Genomic DNA, 23,709 nt, shown 5'->3' on the forward strand with positions numbered 1-23,709 from the left:
TATTGTGATAAAAAAGAAAGTATATATTGACAGTGAAAAATACAACTTTTAGATAAAAACGTCACGACTGTGTGTGTTTATTTCGTCGTCTTCATGCTCCCAATGACTTTGTCCACTAGTTTGCTGATTTCTTTGTTTCTCGTTATGGCTCGATTGATGCAGTGTTGTAGTTTCTCACCGGATAACGACGTCCCACCTAAAGCAAAAAAAAAAAAATTATATTTGTTTTTAAATCTTCAAAAAAAAAAAAAATTCAATCAAATCTACAGACCACAAAAATTCAATCTGAAGATGCTCATCTACAATCTTGTGACCTTTGACAAACTGACGCTTTGGATCCAAAATACTAGGTCATTTATGTGATTTAAGTAGATTTGATGATTTTTTTTAATTTTTTTTTATTGTTTTGAGAAGCATTTATAAATCTGTTAAAACAAAAGAGAAGCTTTGATGTATCCCTGCAATATTTCCGCCAAAATAAGAGTTCTATGGTTTAGTGAGTGTTTGAAAGCAAAGAAATTAAGACATGTTTACTGTTATGCGAAATTAAATACTCATTTTATTTTACAGTACAATAGCATTAAATTCATATTAATGCATTTGGCAGACGCTTTTATCCGAAGTGATTTAAAGGGTTAGTTCACCCAAAAATGAAAATTCTGTCATTTATTACTCACCCTCATGCCGTTCCACACCTGTAAGACCTTCGTTCATCTTCAGAACACAAATTAAGATATTTTAGTTGAAATCCGATAGCTCTGTGAGGCCTCCATAGGGAGCAATGGACACTTCCTCTCTCAAGATCCATAAAGGTACTAAAAACATATTTAAATCGGTTCATGTGAGTACAGTGGTTCAATATTAATATTATAAAGCAATGAGAATATTTTTGGAGCGCCAAAAAGCCAAAATAACGACTTATTTAGTGATGGCCGATTTCAAAACACTGCTTCAGGAAGCTTCGGAGCATAAATGAATCAGTGTGTCGAATCATGATTCAGATCGCGTGTCAAACTGCCAACGGCTGAAATCACATGACTTTTGCGCTCCGAACAACAGATTCGACACACTGATTCATCTGTGCTCCGAATCTTCCTGAAGCAGTGTTTTGAAATCGGCCATCACTAAATAAGTCGTTATTTTGTTTTTTGGCGCACCAAAAATATTCTCGTCACTTTATAATATTAATATTGAACCACTGTACTCACATGAACTGATTTATATGTGTTTTTAGTACTTTTATGGATCTTGAGAGAGGAAGTGTCATTGCTCCCTATGGAGGCCTCATGGAGCCATCGGATTTCAACTAAAATATCTTAATTTGTGTTCCAAAGATGAACAAAGGTCTTACAGGTGTGGAACGACATGAGGGTGAGTAATAAATGACAGAATTTTCATTTTTGGGTGAACTAACCCTTTAATTTAACTATATATAGTCAAGGATGAGTTTTTCCTTATATCCTCATGTTAAAATTGTTGCTCTGCTGTCTCTGTCATATGGAAGCTTGTTTCCACAATGGTATAAAAAATTGTGACTTTTTCATAATTCTGACTTTTTTTGGTCAAAATTGTGAGTTTGTATCTTGAAATTTTGACTTTTTTCCTCGCAATTCTGACTGTTTTCTTGACTTTGATTCTATCACTTCTGAGTCCAAGATTGTCACAATTTTAATTTTTTTAGAGAGTTTGTATGTTATAATTTTACTTTAATTCCTAGCAATTCTAAGTTTATATCTTGCAATTCTAATTTTATTTCTAGCAATTCCGAGCTACTCACAATTCTATTTTTTTCTTTGCAATTCTGATTTTATTTCTAACTTTTTTCCCGCAATTCTGACTTTATATCCTGCAATTCTGACTTTATTTCTAGCAGCCCAGGATTATATCAAAATACTAACTTTTTTTTTTTTGCAATTCCGAGTTTATATCTTGCAATGCTGATTTAATTTCTTGCAATTCCAAGATTTTCACAATTCTAACTTTTTATCTTGCAATTCTGACTTTATTTCTAGCAATTTCGGAATTCTCACAATTCAGACTTTTTTCCCAAAATCCCGAGATTCAATATAACTCGAAATTGCGAGAGGTCATAATTGTGAGATGTAAACTAAAAATTGCAGGAAAAATAGTCTGAAATGTGAGATAAAAAGTCAATTACCTTTTTAATTTTATTCCAAGGTGCAAACAAGCTTCCATACTGTCACCTTTTTCACCCTGATGAGTTTGTATCACTGATGCTGTAAATAACCTGCAGTTTTGTGTCAAATGTCTTTGTTCACCTGGTTTGTGGATGGAACAGAGTCGATCCTCCTCATCCGTTACCACAGTCATTAATGCTGTGGACAAGCTTTCCTCTTCCGCCGTGGGGTCGACGATGATGATGGAACTGCGAAAAGAGGAAATGGAAAAAGTGTCTGTGAACAACTCATTCTTGGGTCATTTCTAAAAATAATTATATTGATCTGAGACCAGTGTTCTTGTTCTTAATGATTATTAAGTTCATCTGGCTAGACTAAATGGTGTGTTTTTAACATCAACCAACACTGCAGTTGTGTAATAGAGAAATAAGTTAATTACTCATCAAATACTGCAAACGATGAGCCGACTGGGTGCCGGTTGATCTTCAAGTGTCTCTTCTTCTGGATGTCAACTTCTGCTAAATCTGTCTCTTTGTTTATAGTGACTTCAGGAAGTTGGGCTGAGAAATTGGAAACATGTTTAGTTGTCATCATAACAGCAGGAGGAAATGTTATATTCAGATGAAGTCCTCACCGTTCTTTAAAGCCGCCAGCAAAACTATGATGCAAGCATCAAGTAAGTTCCCGTCGTAATCCAAACACATAATATCGCAGTACAGCACCCAACAAAGCTAGAAAATAAGTCATAAATGAAATGTAAAGGATATGAAATAAGCAATTTGATGGTATTTTTAGAATATATATATCTTACCTTAGCTTTTTCAATGCACAATTCCTCCATATTTATTAAATCTGAACTGCAGAGAAGAAAAAAATACACAAGAATTAAGCAATAATAACCCTGATAATGTTTTAGTTTGACAAACATTATTTGTAGGCTTGCTAAAATTTATAATTTGTAAAAGGAATAACTTTTTTCTTTTCTTGACAACCAAAAAGAAATGATTATTTCTTGAGCTGTACCTCTCAATGACATCTGCGATAAATTGGCTGGCTGCCTGAGCCTGTTCTCCTGGTGGTCCGGGTCTGAATTTAGATGAGCACAGTGGAGGCAGATCTACATTTGGGACTAGGAGACCAAAGAGGAAATTGAGTGAAATTTCATTCTACACCCCATTGTATAACATTTGACAATTATCCAATTATAATTTACCTATATATCCTTTATTTGGAGCATCAGAGGGTGGCATAGTTAATTCCTGCAAGAAAGAAATACTTTAATTTCATAATCCTTCACCATATTATAGTTTTTAGGAAAATAAAAAATGATTCTTACAGCTTTTATCCCACAAATCACTGTGGTGTTTCCAATTTTCACCATTGCTGATCCATCAGCTGTAGATATGGAGCCTAGAAGGAAATATTTCTCCAATTATATCTAATGAATCATCTGTATTTCTAAAGCACTGAAAATTATTCTGATCATTTTAATGTGTTATTTTATAATATGCATGTAATACTTACTAATATTTAAGGTTGTGGGTCTAAACTCTCCCAATTCCCTTCCATCTGGACGACAGTTTTCTTTCTATTGAATATTAGATTAAGATAATGAATAATTGAATATTAGGGAAACAAATTACCTGTGTTATACCACTGATTCAACTTCATAGCTGACAGAAATCAACTCACCAAAAAGCTCCTGTGATATTCTAAAGGCTCTGCGGTTCTTAAAAAAACAAAACAAACACACACCTCATTATTTACGTTAAATAATACCGCGAAATCACCATCTCACTATCCTGAAAACCTCTAGTATATTAAATTATCAGTTATTCAGATACAATCTACATATGTAATTCATGCTGTATTGTAATTCACTTACTTGAAACCAGCCGCCATGATGTTTAGAAGCACCACGTGAAAACTGCAGTGACGTAAAGAGGTGAATCTCCCGTCCTCCGCTCCAGTGTGGGGCGCTAGTGCTGGTTCTCATCGGCCGCTCTGCAGCGCTGCGCTTTCTTCGCCCGCTGCTGATGATGTGGTTTGCCAGGACGACTTCCGCGTAGGTGTTTCTGTGTGACTGGAAGTAAAGTTCAACAATGGAGATTTAACTGTTTATTCCGTGAATTAGTACGACACCCATTCATATATGTCCCGCCTCACGAAGGCTCATTTTAAAACTGCTCTGTATGATACAGTAGGGTAGTTTAGCTGTAAACTGGTGACAGCTTCCCTTCAGTGCTATAATGTTGACTGAGAAATGGATGATGGATTTCTGTTTATGTGAATTATTGCAGTGTTCGATGATCCTGGCGCTGATCGTCTTACTTTTGGTACATCTTATAATTTTTATATTATTGTGGAAGTTTTTATCTTTATAGTATTGTAGAGTTTGTATGTTTCTGATTTATGCTTGACCTATCCATGCTGTTTTTATTATTTGTTAATATGAATTTGTAATGAAATTGTTCTTTTGAAATATTTGTGAATATGTAGTAACACTTCTGTTGAGCTTCACCAATTCATCCAGTTGAACAAGTTAGTTACTCCTATGTGTCACACCTGTTCATTATTTTCTTTAGGTTGTTGTGATTGCTCATGTCAGTGCTAAGATGGTAGATCAGACTCGTCATGAGAAGGAGAAACACTTTTTGACTGCAGAGGGCAAGAAAGAGTGTTTTCCCAGTCTGATGGACCCTCCCTCATTGGAGCTGTCCGTGGTTGTCCCTTCATACAATGAAGAACTCAGATGTGAGTTAATTTGATGGGGTATATATATATATATATATATATATATATATATATATATATATATATATGAGTCAAACCAAAATTTATTCAGACACCTTGAACGTTTCATTCATTAATACAGTTTATTCACTATAGTTTAAAAAATGGTAATAAAATATGACAAGATCTCAGAGTTAAACTGTGCCAGAAAAAATAATCTTAATTATGTCAGATAACACTTAAGCAAAACATGGTCAGGTCAAAGTGAATAATTTTTGATTCCAAATTTTTATCAATTTCACTGGTAGTCCACTGTATGAATAATTTTTTGGGTATAATATGTCACAGTTTATTTAGCTATCCTCACTTACATAAATGAACTATAGTGTCGTGCACCCACTTGTAAAAATTTATCAAAAATGTCTAAATGATTGATACTTATGATTTATATTTTGTAATGTATATCTCTGTCCTATCACAGTGCCTCTCATGATGGATGAAGCCATGGAATACCTGGAGAAAAGACAGGTGCATTATTCAAATATTATTTTCTTACATTTCTATTATGAAACAGCAGGCTAGCTAGTGTCATAAATATCTTATTAATGGGTAAGTTCTGTTTTTCTGACAAAAATGTTTGTGATAATAATTGTATTATAACATATGTACTTAAAAATGTAAAGCATAATATACATTTTAAAAAATATACATTTCTTATTTTATTGTGAACAAAAAATAAAGTAAAATATAAAAATACAATAAGTGTGTTACAACATACAGAATGAAAAGACAATATCTTAGTGTAATAATCAATAATTGCATATGTCAGAAAAGGAGCAGGATAAAGCAAAAGCTTGTTATTTTTCCCATCCCTTATATCACTCTAAATAGTTCCAGTATATGTATATATATATATATATATATATATATATATATATATATATATAGCAATATAACAAATATACATTCTTTTTATACACCATCCAATTTTTTTAATTTTACACCAAACAACACATCACCCTATAATCACACATCTCAAAGCAATCACTATTATAACCCACACTCACAGTCACCTCTGTTCATCCTCATATCCTTTTAATAAAATATATCCTTTTATAAATAAAAGTGTAAATGTATATGAGTTCACCTGTGAATCCAAGAATGATGCCATATGTTTTCTTTGAATCTTTCTTGAGAATTGTTGTTTTAACAGCATGTGTGAATTTTTCACCACTAGATGGCATTGCTGTATCTAAAGTGGCTGTTAAACCTAAATTGTCCTCTTGTTGATTTTACAGAAGGAGAATCCATCATTCACATATGAAGTTATTGTAGTAGATGATGGCAGCAAAGACAAAACTACAGAGGTAGATTTATTGCTATTATTCCTTATGATATGTATTAAATAATCATGAATAAAATAATTACTGTGCTTGTGTTCAAACTGAATGCTTGATTATATATATCTTCAGGTTGCCATGAAATACACAAAGAAGTATGGAGCACAAAAAGTGAGAGTTCTGACATTGGTGAAGAACCGTGGAAAAGGCGGTGCAGTTAGAATGGTAACGATACAAAAAACACCCAGTTCTCCTTGTGCATTGTCATAGAGATATCCATGTTTCTGATGAAAGACAAAAAAAAGATACTGTTTCCACTCAGTTGGGAATGTAAACAAACTCATTAATCAATAAATTATATGGCTTGATGCCTGAAATAGTTTACGTATGTGCTCAATCTCAGGTAAAAGTCTTTATTTTGCACTCACTTAGTTCAACACAGTTGTTATAATGTTGTTTGTTGTTGTGTTTGTCTCTGCTCAGGGAGCACTGAGCTGTCGCGGGCGGCTGGTTCTTATGGCCGATGCAGATGGAGCCACTAAATTTGCTGACATTGAAAAGGTGGAAGAGGCTCTTCAGAGCATCAGTGAGAAGCCTGTGAGACACCACTTTTTGTAAATAAAAATAGACACAGCATGTTCGCAAATCTCAGAGTAGTTGGTGTGTGGATTACATATCTGTTTGAAGCTTAACCAGGAGATGGACTTATCAAATTACTTACAGACCTTTCCCTTGCCAAAAGATCTGAGCATCTGAAAATGTTTTCCTCTTATGTCTATGCAGGATAACATGGCGATCTCCTGTGGATCCAGAGCGCATCTGGAAGAACAATCAGTGGCTCAGGTAAACTGTGTTTCTCAAAATAGTTAATGTTCATGAGAAAATTGCCAATACTTTTGCATTTTCAGTCTTCTGTTTCTTCTTGTGACAGCGGTCTGTGTTCCGAACGTTTCTGATGTATGGATTCCACTTCTTGGTGTGGTTCTTTTGCGTGAGGGGGATTAAAGACACACAATGTGGTTTTAAGCTCTTCACTCGTGAGGCTGCCTTGAAAACCTTCTCCAGCCTGCATGTGGAACGCTGGTGAGGAGGCTTAAAAGTTGAAGAGCTTTATATTAAAATGCCCCAATTAGGATTTTTTGGATATTACCTTCTACTACCGATGTGAAGCAGAGTGCCTGCAACCACTTCAGCCGAGACTTATTCACGATACAGCACTAGCCACGAGTACCTTATTACTTTTATAAAAGTTATCACACAATACAAATATCAAAGGCAAAAAATATCATTGCAGCTTTCATTGAGTAAAATCACTAAAACCTTCCTTCCGCTGGAAAAAAAAGTCCCTGACTGTGAACAGCAACAGAAGTAACATTTTTATGCCATTAGATGGCAGCAAAGACTGTCTTAATGAGCGAGTCAGTCAGTAGCGAAGACTTTTTTATCGAAAGGACTGAAACTTGTGAACACAGACGCAACTGATAAATGCTCTGACTAGCGCTGTCAGTTTCAGGGCACTGAAAACCCATTAACTGTTAAAAAGACAAGATATCCCAGCGGACATTCAAACTGATTTTTTTATGAACATAGAACTGACCTAAATGAAAATTCTCTATCTAAATGCAGGTAATACACTTGCTTACTCGTTTGTAACAAATTTGCATAATGCCAGCCTATTGAACAACAACTACTCTGGGGTGCGTTTCCGTACAACGGTGTAACTCGCTGTTTAACTACCATAGTACGATGCATCGTTGAACAAATCAACTAGCTAGTCGCAACTGTTTCCCAAAACTGTACTGTACTGAATGATGTAACGCAGGTGGTGAAGTAATAACTTCTTTAAATTATTCAGTTAAAGGTATCTGAGGACTAATTCTCATTTGTCTCAGTTATTTTGTTTTGTTTCCAGATTCAGTTATAGGCTCGTTCTTGCGTACCAGAGCATGTACACAATGCGCACTCTTCAGAAACGGTGCTTAAAATCTCTTGACAAACTAAAATATGTAAATAACATTTGTATATATTTGAAATAAAAGATATACATTGTAGCCTACTTAATAACAGCTTATTTTGCTGTCCACGTCATAAAAACAAGAAACTATGCTTCTAACCACAGCTCGAGAGCTGTCGTTTCAACCGCACAAGTTTGCGATGCAGTTTGGGAATGTTCGTTTGAACTATGGTTTTGGGAAACACCAAATCGTTGAACTATATTAGTAACAACAGAACTTGCGATGTTAGTTGGCTAACGATGCTTTTGGGAAACGCAGCCCTGACCCGCTCTCAAACACTGTAGTTGTAACTGAGCCCTGGAAAAGTTTGGTTCGTGTTGTCGACATGTCAAGAAGAGGTTGCTTTCTGCTGAAAATCTAATTTGCATTCACTTCAGAAGGATGAGGACTCGGGCTGGAATTGATATTGTAAAACTGACGCCATCAGTACTGTTCGCATCACTGTGTATCAAGTGCTGAGGAAGCCTCTGGAGCTGAAATTCAGATGTAGTAGTGGGTGTTTCGTTTCCAACCCGTGCTGTAAGCGGTAGACCAATCACAACAGACTGGGTCATCTGACCAATCAGAGCAGAGTAGGCTCTCTGAAAGGAGGGGTTTAGAGAGGCAGAATCTATTATCAAAGTGTTTCAGACCCTGTGATAAAAGAGGTTATGCTGTAGTGTTTATTATGAGAACAATAAACTGTTATTGCTGCTTAAAGGGGCTGCAACTTTTGCACATATTGCATCAAATTTTGGAATTTGGTTACTTTTATAAGAACCATATATATATATATATATTTTTTTTTATTATAGAATTTTATAATAATATTATATTATTATTATATAATATATATATATATATATTATATATAGAATATTATAAGAAATTTCTTATTTGAATTTTAACCTCTTAATTAAAATACATATTTTGTCCATGTAGGGCATTTGATGTGGAACTTCTCTTCATTGCTCAGTGTTTTGACATCCCTGTTGCAGAAGTGGCTGTTAACTGGACAGAGATTGAAGGTTTGTGCTGTCAGTTTTGAAATATAATGCACTTAAAACATGGGCAATTAAAAGACTTCATACTTTATATCTTATTTCTTAGCAGTATATGTCACAAAAATGAAGGTTATTGCCACTATGAGGTAATGAAGACTTGTTTTATTGCACATTTAGGGTCAAAGTTGGTGCCTTTCTGGAGTTGGCTACAGATGGGCCGGGATCTAGTCTTTATCAGACTGCGTTACCTCACTGGTGCCTGGAGGCTGGAGTCTGAGAGAAAAACTCAGTAGCTGTTGTTACTGCTAGTGTGCTGTTCATGAGCTAACATGGGCCAATGGTTAAACGCACAGCCCTTTGCCACAAATGAGCGCACTGTACGCAATCGGTGCACAGCATTAGCTGTTCATTATCACTGACCGTGCCGTGACCACATAAGGGGATTGTCCTTGTCTTTTTATTTTTTAATATAATATCTCTGTTTTTCATGGTTTTCTTTTACATACTATATTAGGTTTTTGTTTTGAAAAGTGACAGATGGTTCTTGGGCAAATAAAGAAAAATTATAATCAGTTAGTGTTTCTGTATTTACAACTAATTTGAAATGTCGCACAGAACCAGATGAAGACAAATGATGCCCGGTTTTTACGGCACTCTTTTTCTTTTTTTAATTAAACAAGCTTATTTGAAAAACAAATTGTTTTATGCAGAGCATTCAAGAATAATTTCTGGGCCTGATTTGTGGTTTTAAAAGAAATGATGTGGTGTGTGTGCTTAAAAGATGATGATGTTTAAAATCAGTGCAATGTGTGCATATACGGATTAAAAATACAGTCGACTAACAGAAATGGTCCATGGCAGGGCAGTAGATAGGGTATCCGGGGTTGTTGCTATGGGGTCCCCCTTGGTTCAAATCGCCGCTCCTCCTCGAAAGCTGGGGGCCTAGAATCTAGAATCGTCACCACCTTTCGCCCCTCTCGCGACAGACCTGGTCCATGGTCTGGTGTGTACTCGGGCCTTTTTAATGTGGTTTACACAATGGGTTGCTCTGCACCCTGGAGAGAATATCCTGTTTGTCCTCCCTTTCTCTCCACCAGGAAGGCATATGTTTGTAGTCAGCTGCTTTATCTTGTCAGCCACTCTAAAAGATGGTGTATTTCAATACTTTACATTGACAAATTATTTTTAAGATCCGTTATTTAAGCAGCTAAAGATGTATTGTATTCCTCCTGTCTGCTTAGCCCTAAATATAGAGCCTCGTCAGTAATTTATATGACCTGTGCACCTTGATTGAAGAGGATCATTTTGCGGTGTCGTTTTATTGGAAGTGAATTCCCCCTGCCAAACTCATTTGATCAAAGAGAGCACTAAATATGCGAGCTGTCATTATTGGGAGTATTGTTACGTTCCCCTGCAGTTGTTGTAAACTGTGAAAATGTCAAACTTCTAGACTCTCTGTCGCCATCCTGGCTTGCGTCATTAACTGGACAAGTCACTCTACGCACACAATCGAAGTGTATCCATCCGCGCCGAGGAGCGCAGGAGAAGTAGGGCTATCGATAAACGTGCTGGCGCTCCGCCAATCTGCCACTAAATATGTTTTGATTTTTACCATGCGAGCTTCTGCTACTTTCTACTTTAACTTTATTAATCATCTGCTTCCAAGTTCTAAACATATAACAGGTAAGTAAATGTATAGAGAGAACAGGGCATTTTTAAATGAACACCTGTTTTGTTTGTTTTTTACTTTAAATTATTAGGCTAAATAAATAGAAAATGTCTCGTTTTAATCACTATGTCCAATGTTAGCGTTAAAACGAACAGGTTTCGAGCAATGGAGGGTTGACCCAAATAATTAAATGTAACGTTACGTTTTTTAACGTACACAGACTTTCTGTCGCCATTAAAAGATTATCCTAGAAAGCGCTCGTGGTCAGAAGTTGTATTGCCTGTAACCATAGCAACTTAACGAGCTTTTCCACTATCCGACATCGACAAAACGTAACGTACTACTGTCATTATTTATCACCAATGTTGATATAAAAACGTTATTATAGTAATATTTAAAGTTAAACCGCTCGAATTCCTTCCTCCCAAATTCCTTTGAAAAGTCGACCGGTTGAAATTCACTGAAAAATACTAGCACACTTGAGAATTACTGAAATGAAAGTCATGAAAACTATTTTGACAGTCACTTTCACTTTACAACTTTGGCCAAAAAGGTGCATCACTTCCTGTGAAAGAAAAAAACAGCTGTCCGCGCTTGTCATCTGTCCCTGAAAACAAATTAAAAAGTGAAACACTGCTGCCCACAATGACCTGCTTTCCCTCAATAATAGGCCTGAGAGTGAGTCTCCGGCTGCTCTTTTGAATGGGATGATCCCTCTGTGTCTGACGTCCTGGGAGAGTTCCAGGAGCTGCGGATGAATTCCGCACGAAGGCGCTGAGGCTCCAGTCAGACTGACGCCGCGGCGCTCGTTCCATCCAAACACACGCGCTGTACACCTCCAGTCGGCGCGAGATTCAGCGTTCGGCTATTTTGCGGAATTTCCCGACTACGCGGATTGTTATTGTCACAAGAATAAGGTAAGCAATAAAACTCGTTATATGTACACCACTTCTGATATTATTTACAATTTATTTCAGCACTTATAAAGTAAAAGTTGTATAAATTATAAAAAAAATAAGGTATGACATGTGTCTTTTTTAAACTTTATTTTGTCTGTATTTTGTCGTCTTCACGTTAACTTGTTGCTTCTTGTAAGTCCAAATCACTGGAGGCTGCGTAAACAGAGACATTATGCCACTTGCTGCTTAATGATGCTGCTCAGAGTGATACATTTGTGACAGTTGTGTATACCTGAAATACTTAAAAAAAAAAAAAAATAAATCAGTGGTAAATGTAACATTTTAACATTTCTTAAAGCAAACAAAGTGAAGTTGATGGAAAGGATGTGTATGCGCGTTTGCGGGGGAGTTAGGTGATTAAGCCTATCTCAGCACTCAGACTGCCAGACGCCAGTTTCATAAGGACACACTGCCTTTGAGAACAGAGCAGATGTATTCACCCTCGATTGATCTGCCTGCCTGTGCCTCTTTGAAACTGAGGCATGATTTCATACACTGCTATTAGTCCTATGTGATCTCATACATCTCATACGATTATTTGATTTAGTTAGGGGCGTGTTAACACCTCTGGTATCACAAGCAATAATATTTTCAGAAGATTTTATTTGACTAGACTGGCCAAAAATGGAAGCAAGCATCTCTGGTTTCAAATGCTGAAACGGCATTGATTTTTAGCAGATCATTTTCTGCATCAGAAAGTCTTGGACAGGAAAAGTAGAGGACGAATAGGTGAGGTCCAGTGAGAAACAGTATAGGACCTGTTGACATCAACAACAACTCAGCAATACCTCAGAAATCTCAGCATGCACAGAAGCATGATGTAAGAGATCTTGAGATCTCCAAATGAATGTGCTGTGATTACGCCCTAATAGGTAGAATCTCACAAAATGTGTCAAGAATATGTCATATTTCACCTCAAAAGCATAAGAGAGACGTATAGGAAATTATATGTAATATATAATTATATATAAATATAATTATATAATATATAATTATATATAATATATAAGGAAATTATATATAATATATAAATATTATTTGCTTAAAGAATGTGGTGCCATTTAGCTTCATATGTTTATATTTTTTGACATTATTTTTCATGACAATTAAGCATGTTTTTTTTCCCTAATTGTTATTACTGTAATGCAAAAAGTATGTTTCACTAAATACATAATAATAATTAATAATAGTAATAATAATTATATTATATATAAGTAAATTGTAAATGAATTATGTCAGTATTTTCAGTATTTTTCAAATTATTGTTTTATATATATTTTATTTAATTTTTTAAAATAATTTAAAATAAAAATAATTTAATCACACACACACACACACATAAAATTGTATTATATACATACATATATATATATATATATATATATATATATATATATATATATATATATATATATATATATATATACATACACACATACATTATGTATATATGTAAACAAATAAATAAATATAAAATTAAAAAATACATTTTTAATAAAAATTATGTAGTTCTTAGTACTTAATTTTTTTAAGTACAAATTGAAGCCAGTTAAAAATACAACCAATTTACAATTTACTTATCTTTATTATTATTAAATATGTATTTAATTCTATTATTAAAAACAATAACATTATTTATATTTTATAATTTTTTTACTATTTTTTTTAATTAAAGTATAAAGGCACTAACAATTTACATATCTTTATTATTATTATTAAATATTTATTTAATTGTTTATTAAAATTATATATATATATCTATATATATTGTTTTAAAAAAAATAAATAATTTTTAAAACTTTTAGTTTGAAGTACAAATTACAGGCAGTTAAGAATACTGACACAAACAATTAAAAATGTACTTATTATCTTTATTATTATTATTATTAAATCTGACATGCTTCTTTGTTTCTTTCACCAGATCCAAACTGTTGACAGCCTGACGAAAACATCCCTGTCAAGGGGTTTATTTTACACTCAGCTGTATCTTGGCTGTAAAGAAATAAACTGAGCCTCCTGGGTTGAAGTGATTTAAGACAGATCTGCCTTGCGTGCCCCAAACTTTGAGAAAAAATCCAGTCCCCAGTGTCACCCCATCCCACGATGCACTCCACAACATCCATCACTTCCCTCTTCTCCTTCACCAGTCCAGCTGTGAAAAGACTGCTGGGCTGGAAACAAGGAGATGAGGAGGAAAAGTGGGCGGAAAAGGCTGTTGATTCCCTTGTAAAGAAGCTTAAGAAGAAAAAAGGGGCCATGGAAGAGCTGGAAAAGGCTCTGAGCTGTCCTGGCCAGCCCAGTAAATGTGTGACCATCCCTCGATCCCTGGACGGAAGGCTCCAGGTGTCCCATCGTAAAGGTCTGCCACACGTTATCTACTGCAGAGTGTGGCGCTGGCCGGATCTTCAGTCCCACCACGAGCTCAAAGCGCTGGATTGCTGCGAGTTTCCATTTGGCTCCAAACAGAAGGAGATCTGCATCAATCCATATCATTACCGCCGTGTGGAGACGCCAGGTGAAAATCAATACACAAACCACTTTTTCTTGTTTTCTTCCATATTGATTATAGCTTTATGCATTAGTATAAATCTGTTAGTAATCTTCTTTTTCTTTTTTTTCCCAAACAGTTCTACCCCCAGTCCTTGTGCCACGTCACAGTGAGTTCAACCCCCAGCACAGTTTGTTGGCAAAGTTCCGGAATGCTTCCCTACACAACGAGCCTCTCATGCCCCAAAATGCCACTTACCCAGACTCCTTCCCTGCAATGCCCTGTAGCTCGTTTTCTTCATCTCCTTCCAGCTCTTTAAACCAGTCCCCCACTGCACACAGCTACCCAAACTCCCCCAGCAGTGCAGCTGACCCTGGGAGCCCCTACCAAATCACAGGTAAAACAAACTGACACTCGTTTAACAATAATGATAGTCAAAGGCACTCCAATCTTGTTGAAAAAGTTTCAGAAAGTCTTTATTGCTTGGATGAAATGTAGTGCCACTGAATTGCATACATTCATACAGTCTTTGTTCTCATTGCACAGCAGAGACGCCTCCTCCACCCTACAGTATGATGGAGACCACTCCGTCTGAGGATGTGAAACCAGGAGAGTCCTCCAACCCCAATAAACTCATTCTGTCAGCCCCCCATAGAGGTGAGATTCTAGACTTACTGTGCATTATTTATGTGCAATATCAGTCAAAAGTTGTGAACACACCTACTCATTTGTTGTTATTAACTTAAACTATTAAAAGGAGTTTTTTGTTAATTGAAATAATGCTGAGATAAAATATAATATAAAAAATAGTTGTAAACTTTAAAAATGTAAACAAAAATAAGAAATATTAATTGGGCTAATAACTGAAATTAAAAAAGTTATTAAAAATTATACATTGCTAAAATTGAAAAAAAAAAAGCTAAATATAAATAATAGAATATAATAAATAACAAAATTACTAAAACATAAAGTAAAATTAAAATTAAAACTGAAAATATATAAATAAAAACTCATTCGAAATAAAAAATACTGTAATATTATATTTTGTCTATAAATGATAATTATCTAGAATCCGTGGTTTGGAGTGTGTATTAAACTGCCAAAGTCACGCCCCCCAGTGGTGAACCATTGAAATTTCGAAACACTTTTGACATAACGAAGCTTCGTTTACTTAAATCACGTGACTTTGGCAGTTTGATACTCGCTCCAAACCTCTGATTCGAAACAAAAGATTCGTAAAGCTTCAAAGCTTCATGAAGCAGTGTTTTGAAATCGCCCATCACTAGATATTGTTGAATAAAGTCATTATTTCAGGGTTTTTTTTGGTGCACTAAAAGTATTCTTGTCGCTTCACAACATTAAGGATCCACTGTAGTCATGAACTGTTTTAAATACATCTTTAGTGGCTTTCTGGGCATTGAAAGTGTTAATTATCTTGCTGGCAATGAAGGCCTCACTGAGCCATCGGATTTTATGAAAAATATCTTAATTTGTGTTCTGAAGATGAACGAAGGTCTTACAGGTGTGGAACGACATGAGGGTGAGTAATTAATGACAGAATTTTAATTTTTGGGTGAACTAACCCTTTAAAAATTCTGAATATTTTTGAGCTGCTTTTCCTTCAATAACTGGTCTAAAGGCCCATTCTCAACAAGAACGATAACTCTAAGTATAAAGTTTTAATAATCGTTCTAATTCAATGAGAATAGGGAAGTCCACATCACAGCACTAATGACACCGAAACAGAGGAACAGTATCATTGGAATTATTTTCAGAACTTGATTGATTTGATTGATTTGATTATATTTGAATCTTTTAGGCATAATCCAAATGATAATGTTTTTAAAATCAGGCAAAACATAAATCTAGCCTGGTGTTTCATGATGGCATTATTTTTTTTTTTTTTTTTTAATTAAAATTCATCATGAATATGGAATGAGAGCCGAGGTAGGATACATGATATTTTATGGGTGCCTTTTTTTTCTCCAGACTTGAGGCCAGTGTGTTATGAGGAACCAGAATACTGGTGTTCAGTGGCGTATTACGAACTGAACAACAGGGTGGGTGAGACATTCCACGCCTCTTCCCGAAGCATCCTCGTGGACGGCTTCACAGATCCCTCCAACAACAAGAACCGGTTCTGTCTTGGATTACTATCCAACGTCAACCGAAACTCTACCATTGAACACACTCGCAGACACATAGGCAAAGGTTTGTTTAAAGTTTTACTCTTTTTTTTTTTTTTTTTTTTTTTTTTTTGCATTTTTTTTTTGCATTTTTGCATTTTTGCATTTTTGGATCAGAAAACAGTTGCTTTGAGAAGATCAAACTGACAATGGTCTTTCATCATTTAAAGCAATTCCAAGAGAAAGTAATAAAAAATAAAAAATAACTGTTTTTATGGTGCCAGATAGTGCTGGCCAGTCAAGATTGCACTTCAGAAACCCAGCGGGACAGATAGAGTCCACACTATCCAAATGTTGGCTTTTCTCAGGGTGCTGGATGAGCGTCACCGTGCCAGTGTTGGAAAGACATTAAGTGTTGCCATAGGTTACAGCAGTGACAGGGAGAAGTATGCATACACACACACACACATACCGGCATAGATGGACGGAGGCCAAGTTTGAGTTCCATCTACTTGTGTGAGAGATCCTGGTGGGAAAAGCGCCAAGGACAACGACATAATCCAGATCAGGATGCTTCAGGAGATTATTAAGGTTTCCGCTTGGCACGTGATAAAACGTGATGAATGCATGGTTTGTGGATAATGATTTCTGGGATTTACCAAGTTCAAAGGTGGTGATGTACTGTTTTATGTGTGGACTTTGCAGTAGTTCACAGTGGTGGGAAAACACACTTGTATAAAAGCCACTTTAGAAGTTATTTTTTATTCTTTTTGTTTGTTGACCTCTGAAATCTAAGACTATGAAGTCTTAAAGTCAGCATAAAAGGAAGTTGCGATAGCCCTTTCTTCCCTATTGCTTCTCAAACAAGAAAAAATGTAGGGTGAGACTTCATTTTGTCTGTCAAAAAAATTTTTTTTTTCAATATTTTTTTACAATTAGACCAGCGGTATGCAATAAGTTTTCATGTTCATTATTTTAAAAAGTGTATTTAGCCGCAGATAGATAAATGTGCAACTGGTGACTCGCTTTTAAACCTCTTCTCTCTTTTGTTGTAGGTGTGCACTTGTATTACGTCGGAGGGGAGGTGTACGCAGAGTGTCTGAGTGACAGCAGTATTTTCGTACAGAGTCGGAACTGTAACTACCAGCATGGTTTTCACCCCACCACCGTCTGCAAGATCCCGAGTGGATGCAGCCTCAAGATCTTCAACAACCAGTTGTTTGCCCAGCTGTTGTCACAGTCGGTAAATCACGGCTTCGAGGTGGTGTATGAACTCACCAAGATGTGCACCATCAGGATGAGTTTTGTCAAGGTAAAGAGGTTTAGAATATGTGGTGCATAATGATTAATCTAAACCCTATTGGGCGGCTAATAAAGGTTATGTAAACACTAGTTTCGCTGAATCGCTGAATGCTATTGATTCACTAAAGAGAACCAAATCATTAGAGTCTTTCCTTTGCGAATCAGTCTACACTGGTTGTGCTGGATGCGTTTGATTTCGCTTTAAAGAACCGACTCATAAAAGTCCTTCGACTAGGAATCAGTCTACACTGGTTGAGCTGGATGCGTTTGATTCGCTTTAAAGAACCGACTCATAAAAGTCCTTCGACTAGGAATCAGTCTACACTGGTTGAGCTGGATGCGTTTGATTCGCTTTAAAGAACCGACTCATAAAAGTCCTTCGACTAGGAATCAGTCTACACTGGTTGAGCTGGATGCGTTTGATTCGCTTTAAAGAATTAGATCATAAATGTCCTTAAATTAGAAATGAGTCTACACTGGTTGCATTTGATTTACTTTTAAAGAAAAGCCTCATAAAAGTCCTTCGAATGGGAATCAGTCTAGACTGGTTGAGCTGTATTATAGCTATGATTTTGACTCAATTAAAAGAACTGGTTCATAAGAGTTTTTTTGTTTAGGAATTGGACTACTCTGGGTGCACTGTATGAATTTGATTCACTTAACACAACCTGCTCATAAGAGTCATTTGTTCGGGAATCAGTGTAAACTGGTTGTGTTGGATGCTTTTGATTCACTAACAAGAACTGAATCATTAGAGTCTTTTATTTTCGGGAATCAGACAACAAGAATCTTATTAGATTTATTCATTCTGAAGACTACACTGGTTGCACGTTTTGTTTCATGCTGTAAATTCAGTAGTGGTGCCGTGTCGATTAAGTAGGCTAGTGTATAACTATAAAACTCTGTCAGAGAATTTTAGTAAGTTTTTTTTTTTTTTTTTTTTTTAAGTTATGTTTTTTAGTAAAAATATTAGTACCAAATGGTTCTACATGCAAGAATTTTAAATAGACTTGAATAAGAACTGGTTCTCAGTAACCAATCCTAAAGTCTATTCTCTTTTTCTTCAGAAAATGCAAAAAACTACTTGATGTTATAGTTTATTCTAAATATAAATATAACAGTATTTTATATAAGACTGTTGTCAAGTTTATTACCTCCAACAATACGGTTGAAAGTGGCTGTTTAGCACTAATGAAAATACAGAAAAGTCATCAACATCATTCACAGGCTAACAGCTCTCTAGGGTGGTTAGTAGTTTCAAATAGAAAATCTTCTAAGTGTTGCTATGCAAACTTAATATGTAGTTATTCTAATCTTTGGCTTGCTGTTTTATGGATGTAGCTCTGCCAAAACACACTGCAGATCCCATAGCTCTGGAGTTCTCCTGTTACTGACTGATACGACATGCAAAATATTCCCTACTTGATCTGTATGTATGCAGACACATAACAACAAATTGTTTGGGATCATTTCTGTGTTAAAATACTTTATGAATGACATGGAATTGCAAATTAGTTTTTGTAAAATGCAATTGCAATTTCTTTTTGGATCGTCAAATACTTCTATTATTGTAGTTTTTAAAAACCTGTTTAGCACTTTAGGTGTTGTATAAAGATGCCCAAGTAATGAGGATCAAATGTCTCCTCTTCTCAGGGCTGGGGAGCCGAGTACCACCGTCAGGATGTCACCAGCACCCCCTGCTGGATAGAAATCCACCTGCATGGGCCTCTGCAGTGGCTGGACAAAGTTCTGACTCAAATGGGCTCCCCACACAATCCCATTTCCTCTGTATCCTAATGCATTGCAGAACAAGGGGAATAGTTTCCCAATAGACTTTTATAGCAACCCAAGACACAAAACGCTCTCTCTCTCTGTCTTTTCAGTGGATGTTTATGGTACCGGTATAGGATCAGCCAGGAAGTATCATGCGGTTAAATAAGCAGCTGTGTGGTTAGATAAGTGTTGCATTGTTTTTAAGGAAAAAATACAAAAAACTCTGCTATTTCACAGTATGTACTAGCTGAGATCAATTCAGATAGAATCTCTGTAATAGGAAGCCAAAGAAATATGTTAGTAGGCAGGTACTTGTTCTGGCAATGTTTTATTTGTGTCATATAACATTGTGCCTTCTATAACATTTCATGTTGCTGTTGTTGTTTTCACCTGCATTAGCTTTCTTGTTTTTGTAATATAAAAAACTATGTTCTATTTGTGCCTGTTTATTTTTTGGCCCAAACACAAACATGAAATTTAAAAACAAAACAAAAAAAGTTGAAAAATCCACAGCATTTATGCTTTTAAAACTGCAGGTTATCAATTTTCAAAAGATCAATAAAAACTTAATTTGCTTATTGAGCTTACCCCATCTTTAAAATAATAATAAAGCTGACTGATGAATTCTGGGTGTATGCTGTGTCTTTCAGCTACACTGTCATGATGGCTAAAAAGCTAAAACTAAATCGTAACATTAACAAACATTACAGATTAGATTGAGATCACTAAAAAAATGAACTTCTACAGCTGCCATTTCATATTTTCAGTCATTAATTTAAAATCACTAAATGATACTACATGAGGCCGAACAGGATGGCTAGTCAAATGCATTATTGATATACAGTAGATTTAGCTGCCAATTCATTTCATGATATCAACGAGCTTGATGATGACAGCTGTACTTAAAATCGATCGGCTCCTTGTCAAATATCCCAGTTTTCAGAATGCAGTGTGGATAGTCTCCACAGCATCAAGGACAGCTGCAGGTCACAGATGCTCACAGTTCCCACATGAATATAGAATATTCCGCATTTAAAATTTCTGTCAAGTTGTGATCGCATTAAATCCTCAAGGATGAGTAAAGCATCTTCAGCCTTCAGTAGTTGTGCTGTGTTTGAGACCGATTCTGTGTGGTCAGTAAACGCTGCTGCTGCTGAAGGAAGCTGATGACTTCTGGACTCCTCAGCAGAGACTGAAACACAAAAACAACAGAACATCAGCGAATGGTAAAACACATTGCTAAGAAAGGATATTCAGATAATAAAATTATTAAACATATAAAAAAAATGGATAAACCTGTCAAAACTAGAAAAAAATATGGCAGCTAGGAGGAAAATCTAATGAGATTATATATATATATATATATATATATATATATTTATATATACATCTAATGATTTTATTTATATATATATATATATATATATATATATATATATATATATATATATATATATATATATATCCCAATACAAAATGCAGCAATATCATATTGTAGACAGTGACAATATGTGTTGTGCATAAATGAAAATTACTGTGTAAGGAAAAAAATTCAAGTTTACAGAGTTTTAGTGTCATTACTCTTATTAAACTACTATATATGTATTGTTGAGTATAATAATGCAATGGGGGAATATTAGTGGGTCCTGATAATGCTAAATGCCTTGTGTTACCAGTAAAAAGTGGCCTACATTATTTTAAATACATCTAGTCAGTGACAGAGTGCAAACATGTTCATCTAAAATAAATCTGTGTTTCAGCATTAGAATCATGAATATTTTTATTCTGGTGTCATCATTGTCCTGTGCATTGGGTTACCAGCACCAAGTCCAAGCCTATGCATTTCCAACCCCAATGTAATACCAAATTTAGCATTTTATTCAACAATACATTTTTTGTTATCATTTTACCATGTCTTGGAGTATCTTAATAATATCGTGATCAGTATTGTGATATGTATTGAATTGTTTTGTATCATGAAATGTCTCGATTCGTGACGTGAGGGTATCATTACACCCCAATATATAAATAAAATGTATAATTTATATAAATAAATAATATATATATATATATATATATATATATATATATATATATATATACACATACATACACACACATATATATATATATATTATTTATTTATATAAATTTTATTTTGTATTGCATATAATTTTACATGAACATTAACCTTTTTGATTATTGACCCCCTGTCCTGTACAATGTGTTTGATTTGATATAGATAATGTGTATTAATAATAAGAAAAAGAAACAATTCAAATTCCCTTTTCCTTTTTTTTTTTTTTTTACATGACTACATGAGTTATGCATTATCTACTCTAATACCCACACACCTCTGCAACCACTGCATTAGGTTACCAGGGGGTGTACGAGTAAAAACACTCTAGCCCCCAAAAAAGTGTATTAATGCACTTACCAGTCTCTTCTGGTTCAACACCTGCTCTATCAGGGAGGGTCTGGCTGGTCTGTCTCCCATGGTACCCAGCCGTTGCTTAGTAACAGATACAGGCCTCTCCTCCGAACCCTCCTACACATCATGAAAGACAAAACCGTATGAAATTAAGCCTATAAAGTTCAAGTTTAAACCGAGACTGTTGTTTGTCCAAACGTTTCTTACGTCTATTTTTCCCGATGACATGGCCTGGTCGCTTTTTTTCTTCTTATACTTGTCCTTGTACATTTTATTCCGGTGTTTCTTGCACATCCAGGGTTTCCTGGCTTTGGCCACCTGAGTCGTGGTCTCCGTGCAGCCGTCATAGATGCAGGTCTTGGGCACGTTCTCGCTCTCTCCGGACGTCTCGTCGTCGTTGAGCTCCTCCGGGCTGGCCGCACCGTCTCTCGCCTCCGGCACGTCGCTCTCCTCGCCCGGGTCTTCCGCGTCGTACGGGAAGTTCTCCTGGTCGGACGGGGTGGTGCTGCTCTCCCCGGGCGCGGGGGTTTGGCCGTCTTTACCCGTGTTTACTAAACTAAGATGAACGCTGTCGCTCATTTCTCCTTTTTAGAGTCTCACCTGTCATTCAACCGTATGTACAGACCAGACTTGGCGCGGCAGAATACTTTAGTTTAAAACAGATTTTATCTGTCGGTCATTAAAATACCACATTTTAAATGGCAGAAACTCAATAAATAAAACCTACTTGCATAAAAACGGAGGAATATGAGTTCTGGAGGAGGTCACAATAAAACAAAACAGCGATGGCCGCTGCAGAAAGAGATTCGCCGGACTCGCCTCTCTGTGTGTGATCAAATGGAAGTTTCGCCCTCTACCGGCACCAAACCGCGATGCAGATTCCCAGAAACACACAATACACTGCTGGCCCTAAACTAACCTGCATTCTAATACGACGCTTAAATGTATGTCATTGCATTAGATAACAAAAAATCAAACTAAATAGCAGATGATACTCCGCTTTTGCCGCAATTATAGAGAGCATTCTGACATTGTGGCAAACTTTGTTGCCCCTAACAAAGACCAGAATGCGTTTTCGCTGAAACCTCGAAGATCTCAAGTTCAAGTAAGTTACTGTTCATCCAGCATCCATGCTAAAGAGACCACCAAGGATCCATCTAACCCAGCACATAACTTCTGAGATCTCTAATGGGCTCTGAGCTCTAGTTTCTTTCGAACAGCTGTCAGACAGCTCAGTAAACATTCCTAGAGTAACCATATCACTCCTCAGGGTCACTTTATGGCCCCCGGATTGCTCCTTATTTGTCTGTTGTATCTCAGTTTGGCTGCTGTATTTTATTGCAGATTATATTGTTTATTGTGTGCATTGTGTTAGTTCTACCAACATATATCAACTAGTTCTATTGTGTTTACATGGAAACTCATTTCTGCCACACAAGAAAAAGTAATGCTTTGGTAAAAATTCAAAATAGTGAGATTAAAAGTCTGGAGATGAAAAGTTGATTTCTTTGTCATAATTGACTTCTTATGTATATAATTATGACTAATTTTGACGGTCAATTTCGACATTATTTCATAATTACGACTTAGTTGGTCATAAATTCAACTTTTTATCTCATATATATATATGACTTAGTTTTGACTTTTTTGACTTCCTGTAACATTTTCATCTTTTTATCTCACAATTATGACAGTATGCCATAATTTCATCTTCTTATCTCATAATTATGACAGTATCTCATAATTTTTACT

General features: G+C 35.7%; 4 protein-coding genes across 6 annotated transcripts; 2 read left to right on the plus strand and 2 right to left on the minus strand.

The window, feature by feature from the left end:
* Nucleotides 1-57: 57 nt before the first annotated feature.
* exosc8 (exosome component 8) lies at nt 58-4,082 on the minus strand. The gene is made up of 11 exons (XM_067397731.1): nt 4,024-4,082; nt 3,831-3,867; nt 3,663-3,726; nt 3,475-3,548; nt 3,352-3,397; nt 3,162-3,267; nt 2,950-2,995; nt 2,773-2,869; nt 2,578-2,698; nt 2,280-2,386; nt 58-196 (listed from the first exon to the last, which is right to left on the minus strand). Exons 1-11 carry the CDS (start codon nt 4,038-4,040, stop codon nt 78-80), a joined length of 834 nt encoding a protein of 277 aa, XP_067253832.1. The 5' UTR covers nt 4,041-4,082; the 3' UTR covers nt 58-77.
* Nucleotides 4,083-4,161: 79 nt separating this feature from the next.
* alg5 (ALG5 dolichyl-phosphate beta-glucosyltransferase) lies at nt 4,162-9,797 on the plus strand. Its single transcript, XM_067397729.1, has 10 exons — nt 4,162-4,474; nt 4,724-4,892; nt 5,353-5,399; nt 6,170-6,238; nt 6,344-6,436; nt 6,695-6,808; nt 6,995-7,054; nt 7,143-7,294; nt 9,148-9,233; nt 9,387-9,797. Exons 1-10 carry the CDS (start codon nt 4,388-4,390, stop codon nt 9,500-9,502), a joined length of 993 nt encoding a protein of 330 aa, XP_067253830.1. The 5' UTR covers nt 4,162-4,387; the 3' UTR covers nt 9,503-9,797.
* Nucleotides 9,798-10,285: 488 nt separating this feature from the next.
* On the plus strand, nt 10,286-19,555 carry smad9 (SMAD family member 9). 3 transcript variants are annotated; one of them, XR_010896186.1, is made up of 8 exons: nt 10,286-11,795; nt 13,759-14,352; nt 14,465-14,722; nt 14,872-14,982; nt 16,315-16,536; nt 17,507-17,763; nt 19,095-19,182; nt 19,407-19,534. XR_010896186.1 is itself a non-coding variant. In XM_067397727.1 (8 exons), exons 3-8 carry the CDS (start codon nt 13,941-13,943, stop codon nt 19,548-19,550), a joined length of 1,404 nt encoding a protein of 467 aa, XP_067253828.1. In that variant the 5' UTR covers nt 10,286-10,892; nt 11,549-11,795; nt 13,759-13,940; the 3' UTR covers nt 19,551-19,555. The 3 variants fall into 3 exon arrangements, 2 of the variants coding, with proteins under 2 accessions (XP_067253828.1, XP_067253829.1); XM_067397727.1 differs by lacking the exon at nt 19,095-19,182 and having other exon boundaries at nt 10,286-10,892; nt 11,549-11,795; nt 19,407-19,555; XM_067397728.1 differs by lacking the exon at nt 19,095-19,182 and having other exon boundaries at nt 14,875-14,982; nt 19,407-19,555.
* A 1,024-nt stretch (nt 19,556-20,579) lies between these two features.
* On the minus strand, nt 20,580-23,404 carry rfxap (regulatory factor X-associated protein). The gene is made up of 3 exons (XM_067397732.1): nt 22,165-23,404; nt 21,964-22,074; nt 20,580-20,718 (listed from the first exon to the last, which is right to left on the minus strand). Exons 1-3 carry the CDS (start codon nt 22,534-22,536, stop codon nt 20,623-20,625), a joined length of 579 nt encoding a protein of 192 aa, XP_067253833.1. The 5' UTR covers nt 22,537-23,404; the 3' UTR covers nt 20,580-20,622.
* Nucleotides 23,405-23,709: the final 305 nt, after the last annotated feature.

The sequence above is a fragment of the Chanodichthys erythropterus genome, chromosome 10 (genome assembly GCF_024489055.1).
Source record: "Chanodichthys erythropterus isolate Z2021 chromosome 10, ASM2448905v1, whole genome shotgun sequence".
NCBI lineage: Eukaryota > Metazoa > Chordata > Actinopteri > Cypriniformes > Xenocyprididae > Chanodichthys > Chanodichthys erythropterus.